At 35.1% G+C, this 6,310-nt stretch overlaps 1 protein-coding gene across 1 annotated transcript; it reads right to left on the bottom strand.

Annotated features, from left to right (window-relative positions):
• Positions 1-409: 409 nt before the first annotated feature.
• Positions 410-5,907, bottom strand: LOC114187250 (BRCA1-associated RING domain protein 1). Its single transcript, XM_028075445.1, has 13 exons — positions 5,633-5,907; positions 5,349-5,402; positions 5,174-5,250; positions 4,633-4,728; positions 4,217-4,530; positions 3,843-4,106; positions 3,606-3,706; positions 3,199-3,385; positions 2,988-3,094; positions 2,548-2,638; positions 2,115-2,280; positions 1,306-1,424; positions 410-999 (listed from the first exon to the last, which is right to left on the bottom strand). Exons 1-13 carry the CDS (start codon positions 5,731-5,733, stop codon positions 655-657), a joined length of 2,022 nt encoding a protein of 673 aa, XP_027931246.1. The 5' UTR covers positions 5,734-5,907; the 3' UTR covers positions 410-654.
• Between the last annotated feature and the right edge of the window lie 403 nt (positions 5,908-6,310).

Raw genomic sequence — 6,310 nt, 5'->3', positions numbered from 1 at the left:
TTAACATTGTGGTAAATTTTGGAGCTGGATCAGGGCCTTCAAAACTAAGTAGTCTTAGTTTAATTAGAAGTGTTTCCAAACTTTTGAGATAAATGTATCTAGATAAAAACTTCATCTTTTAAAAAACTTTAAATTCATATGACAATTGGTTTGTAATAATCCTAACTTACACATTTAAATTATATATACACACCAATGTTAAGTATATACTATGAGACTTATAACATGTTAAGTATATACCACGAGACTTGTATCAAGTTAAGTATAACAATCTACAGGTAGTAAAATTGAATGGTTGTTACATACTTATAACATGTTAAATGTAACTATCAACTCGATTTTTTCTTTTTGAACTGATTCCCTTCTAAATTAGTTCAGGTCATCATATTAAAAGCATAATTTAAACTGATTTTGCACAAGACTACTTAAAAGACTGCTTGTATTCATCTCGACTTTGAGAGAACCCGTTAATTGTAAAAATGAACATGCAAAAGCATAGAGAACCAAGTTGAGGAATAACTAGTTAACCCTAAATACCCGAAACAATCTAACTACCTGATGCCCAATACAATCAATTCAAACTATACATGATCATTCTTTTGGCAGTGAACTCCCTATCAAGTGAGAAACAAACTATTAGCTACCCAATACAATTTAGTTAACAAAAGGCTGCAAGTTACATGCAGCAATTGATTCAAGAATCCAAGTGTGACCAATCACTTGTAAAGTATTGGCAGCTAAATCCTCTGCGTCGTTCAGTCTTTGCCAGAGAATTGATACTTCTTCCCCCAGCTTGCATCCTTGTGGGGGATCAAGGTTGTAAACAACAAGCAACTTTGGAGAATTCACTTTGCATTCTTGTCTTTGTGCTACCAATTCTTCCTTGCTTCTCAAAACAGCACCTCCACCCACTTCAATTAATTCTTCAAGATCTTCCTTATAAGTTGACACATAATCCCCAGAAAAATAAAACTTTAAGTCGCTGAATAGCTTTGGCTCCTGTCATCACAACAATTAGAGTATTAGTATTAGAACTTGAGAGATTTAGCAAGTAATTTAACAACAAATTCCAACGGTTTTTAGAAACCTCAAAACAGCAAGAAATATAAATGTCGAAAGTCAACAAGTCACAGCTAAGCTAAACATAACATGTAACCTTAACATCCATCTAGATGCTTCCGTTGTTGAAAAGGAAAATAAGAGGCATTCTACAAGTTATTTGATATTACAATCTTTGACAGTGCAAGAAAAACAATCCATGCCCTTACATTTTACATGTACATATGATGCAATTAGAATACTTACATTGGCCAAGGCCTTAAGTCTGCCAGCTCTTGGGCCACCTTGACACCCTTGGTTGTCGACACTAATTTCATATGGTTCTTCTTCTACAGGATTCTTCTCTTCCATGCATGCTTTTATCCCTACAGAGCAAAATACATGGTATCCACATGACTAGAAAAATTACAAATAAGCATTAAAAAAATGTTCATCAGGCACATACGAAAAGTATGTATGACAAATATACACGGTTTAAATTTATAACATGCTGATGCATAGGTAGAAGTTTAAATTTCAAGCACAAACACAAATATCCCATGTTAGCAGACCAACTCCTGTAGGTGGTGGCTAGGTGCCGAAGACATGAAATAAATAAGATTAGTAAGATTAAATCATTCTAAACACTCTCCAGTCCAATTTTCATTCAACTACAACACAACCCTAGGTCCCTAGAGCCAGGATCCTCACAAGAGCCCTAAGATTACCAAACTTACAAAGAAGATGTTATATTAGTTACTAACCAGATTTAACACCACTTTGTGGTATTTGAAGATTTTCATGAGGTAAAAAAATGAATGGCTTGTTACCGCTATCAAATGTATAATTCAGATCAAGAGCAACTTTTACTTTAGGAGTCAATTAATAATATACAAGGGGACATCAATGTGAGTATAAAACATATTGATTTTGTTCTCATGTCTGTAAAAGAACAGGTCATCTTCCAAACTACAACACTCAAATTGAAGCCACCAAATACCAACATTTGTCCAGAATTATAATCAAAGAGAATATCAACTCAAATAAGCAAGATTGAAATAAAAGCTTAAACTTACAATCCAATTTTAGTACCCATCGTCCATTTAGAATGGCCATGAGAACTTTCAATGTCCTGGAGCATGCTCCATTAGCATCAGTTGATGCTATTACATGTGTAACATTTGAGGTCCAGAACTTCGTCACAGTTGCACCAACCTTGCTTGCATAATTGAGCAAAAGTACCTGCACCATCAATAAAGGAAAGAAAGTTCATATACCAATCTATTAAATCATGATACACAAAGCACAGAATGATGCAATATGCTCCTCAACAAGAAAAAACACAATACAAGTCTTTCTATTGATATCAGATTGTTCAACATGTCAAAAGATACGGTATCCATTATTCACATTTTGCAATCTTGTAGAGGCCCCAATAAAGAAAAACATTAAAAATACGTAGATAACAAATAAACTCAATCACAGCAAGTAGACAACTTGCATACTAACCTTTTCCTCGTTTGATAAAGCAGATCCACAGAAAACCATATTTTTACCATCATCCTGTGAAACTTCAAGAGTATTTGAGTGGTGCGGTGGCCTGTGTACAGGAGTTACTCAGTAATAGTATCTAGTCTTGATGAGAAATTACAAATATTCATAAGGGTATTATGACAAACAAAAGCAGCAGTTATATATAACCCAAAATCCACTATGTAGTAAATGGTTGAGTATGACATTTGAGCACTATATTAATTATGAAAAATTGTCTAGTTTAGATTACAACCGTAGCATGCATTGTACATTAATCTTTGGTTCAAACTGTTAACATCAAAGGTTGAAAGTTAAACAAACAAAACAATTTGAAACCCTGAAAAATTCATCACAGCATAGGAAGAAAAAACAATGTAAGATGCTCAAAATAACTCATGACAAGGAAGAAAGCATACAATTGAGGCAAATTGGGATGCTTCCGAACTGCCTGCTTCTTAGACCTGGATTTCTCACATGGAAATTTGACGTTTGAATGGAGAGGGCAGAGCAAAAGAAAATCCTCCTGGACCAGTGAATGTCCCCAAGAAGTTTAGAGAAATGCAAAGAATCACAGGTACATTTTATGTAAATTCTATAATAATAGCTTTAAAATGGAAAGGAGCTTACATGATCCCAACGACAAGTTGAGATGTCAAGTGCACAAGGAACATGATAAGTTCTTCTGCATGATTTGACATAGCAGCCAAGAGCAGCTCCCTTCAGATTACATTTACTGCATTTAAGTTTTGCTCCCCTTGCCAATTCTGCCTTGAGATTCTTAACCACTTCACCAACAAAGTACACTTGTGGTGCCCTGGATTTCAAAAGTTTACATCACATCTATCAGAAAAATGCAAAAAGAAAGGCAAAAGATACTAAAAATGCAACCTGGTTGAAATGTAAATGGTTTTGAACAAAACACGGTCAAGCAAGATTCAGTGCTGTTTCTAGGTGGCTCCACAAATCAAACAATCGAAATATAGACTAGAATGCTTTAATAATGAACAATGCATAGAAGTATCAAGTTAGAATACCAGTCAATGCAAACTCTATGCACAGGTATAACATTTGGCTTCGTTGCTGCATCTCCAGTAACTAAGTTTCCATTAGCATAATGCAGCATTGGTCCAGTAGCCTACAAAAATTCACCATAAAGACCAAGAAATAGTTTCAGCCATTTGTCCATAAGCATATGCAGCATGAGCATAACAGTTTTCAAGGAAAAGAGAATTAAAAAAGCAATGTGTAGGATTGGTGCATGCAAATATTACCTCAGAGGTTTTGGAAGATTGGCAAAACGAACAAGTACTTCCAGTTGGAGAAAAGTCATTTGAAGTATCTGCTGGCAATTGTGCACCAGGGACCTTTCCAGATTTAAGGCCAAGAATTTTATGTCTCTTGGGATCCCTTTCAAGACCCTCAGTTTCAGAGGCTGAACTTTCTGACCTTAATTGTCCCATTTTCTCATTCAAATTTCCATTTCCTGTACTAGCTCTCTTTAAGGACGAGTTTCCCAGTCTATCAGGAGGTAGTTGCTGAAATTAAGAGTTTGAAAATGAGAAACCAAGTTGATAAAGGATTGGACATCCAGAAGATTTAACTGTGTATTGACAGGTAACCATAAACAAGAGTGTGTTTTTCTTACATGCTCACTGTCTTGATCACTGCAGTCATTATCTGAACCTTTGGTATCACAAAAAAGAGGGCTATCTGGGGCTGATTGTGTCACTTGATTCACATCCATTTCCACATGGGAAGATTGCATCACATTAGGCTTCCCTCTCCCATGAGAGAACTCAAGTTCTTCAGCTTTGTCATGCCCTGCAATCTTGGATTTGTGATTCTTGACAACCCCAACCTTGTTCAAATTAGGCAAATTCATAGGAAGCTTGCGAGCTTGTATGCTGCTAGAAGTTGAATTAAGAACTGCCTGGCATGGCTCCAAAACCCTCTCGTCACCTACATCAACAATTTTAAATATATATAAATTCAGCATCAAACAAGGCATAATTTCTTTTCTCAATCAATTGGAAAAGCTCTCCAAAAGTAAAATGAACTCACCAGAAGAATGTTTATGAAACAAACTTGGACAAAAGGTGGCCTCCAAGCTTTTGTATATTGCTACCACATTTTCCACAAAAGGCACATGCCTTACATCTGCCTCCCACAACCATCACATCAAAAATATAAGTATAGATATCAATAAAAAACATTGGAAACATATGTTGCAAAGACAAGTAAGAGGAAATCATCAAAATTTTATCCTTCAAATTTCACACTCTCTAAAATTATCTTAAAAGATAAATAAAGTATATAAGTATCCTTGAACTAATTTATATATCTATCAATTTAGTCCATGTATTAACATACTTTACTGATCACCAAGGACTGATTTGAAGGATTTTCCCACGCTTGAAAAACTATTCAGTATCATTTCTAATACTACAGGGTTTACATACACAACTTGATCAGTTTCAGAACTGTAGTACTTGTCTAGGAGTGAAATTGATAACCAAATTGAAAGAAAAAAAGAAAACAACAAAACACACCCCGGTACTTGATCATGCAGCACACATGCATGCGAAACTTAGCAACAAATTACCTGTTTGAGCATACTTTGCATTACAAACAGCACATTCAGAACCAGCGCCAGCTGCTGCGCAATCAGCTAAGCATGAACTACCAAATATTTAAATCATCGTCATTAGTGAATAAAGCCATGCAACAAACAAAATGACCGGCATATACAACACAACAAAGAGAAAGAAGTAACGAACTCGCAGAAAAGGTGGTTGCATGGAAGTAACACCGGTCTCTTGAATAAACTCAAACTGTAAGATCCAGCGCCGCCACATGCAAAAACAAAAACAGCAGCAAATCCATTAATCAAATTAACTACTAAAGATACCAACAGTAGTTTAAATTAGCTAAAGTAGCAGCACAAACAGGAAATTAATTTAAATTTAAATTATACAATAAAATGAAACAAAGTAAAATAAAAATCTGCAGCTGCAAAGATTCAAAGATTAAAAGAGGTTTGGAGAGAGAAAAATTCACTAACCAGAGAGCGCACTTGAGTTCAAGAGCGAGTTTCTGGAAGTGAAGCATCCATGGATTGAGAAGTTTGGTTTTTCCGGCGCTAGGTTTTGTGGAATCCTCCATTTTGTTTTTATTTGAAAATAAAAAAGGGGAGAGATGAGAAGAAAGAAGGTCGCGTGGAAGATTACTGAAGTGAGATTAGAGATTTTATTTAGTTTTCATGGGAGGCGGTCTTTTCAGAAATGATGTATGAGATGAAACGTGGACGTCTGAGATTTGTTGACTGGGCGGCGATAGATTTCATTGGCGCCTCTCAAGATGACGTTTTCATTTGAAGCCCGCGCCTCTTTTCTTTTTCGCTCTTTACTTTCTTTCAAGTTTTCATTTTTGCCTTTCCACTACATGCAATTCCCGCTACCCCTCATCTTTTGAGATGATGATTTTGATGTATACAACTTGTTTATATACATGACATGCGTTTAAATTAAATATAAATAAATGTAATTAATTACACTTTATTTATGTGAAAAAAAGTTTATGTCAATTATACATTATGGCTGACATTTGTGTTCTTTGGAAAAACTTAATATACACAATAAATTAAGGGTGTACTTTACTCAAATTTCACAACTTAATTCGATTCAAATTTTTTGAGATGAGTTGAGTATCTAATTTTTCTTTTTTAAATAGATTGAATATG

Source organism: Vigna unguiculata, chromosome 1, assembly GCF_004118075.2.
Source record: "Vigna unguiculata cultivar IT97K-499-35 chromosome 1, ASM411807v1, whole genome shotgun sequence".
NCBI classification, from domain to species: Eukaryota; Viridiplantae; Streptophyta; class Magnoliopsida; order Fabales; family Fabaceae; genus Vigna; species Vigna unguiculata.
The sequence above is the reverse complement of the archived record's forward strand: the minus strand, read 5'-3'. Positions and strand labels throughout refer to the sequence as shown.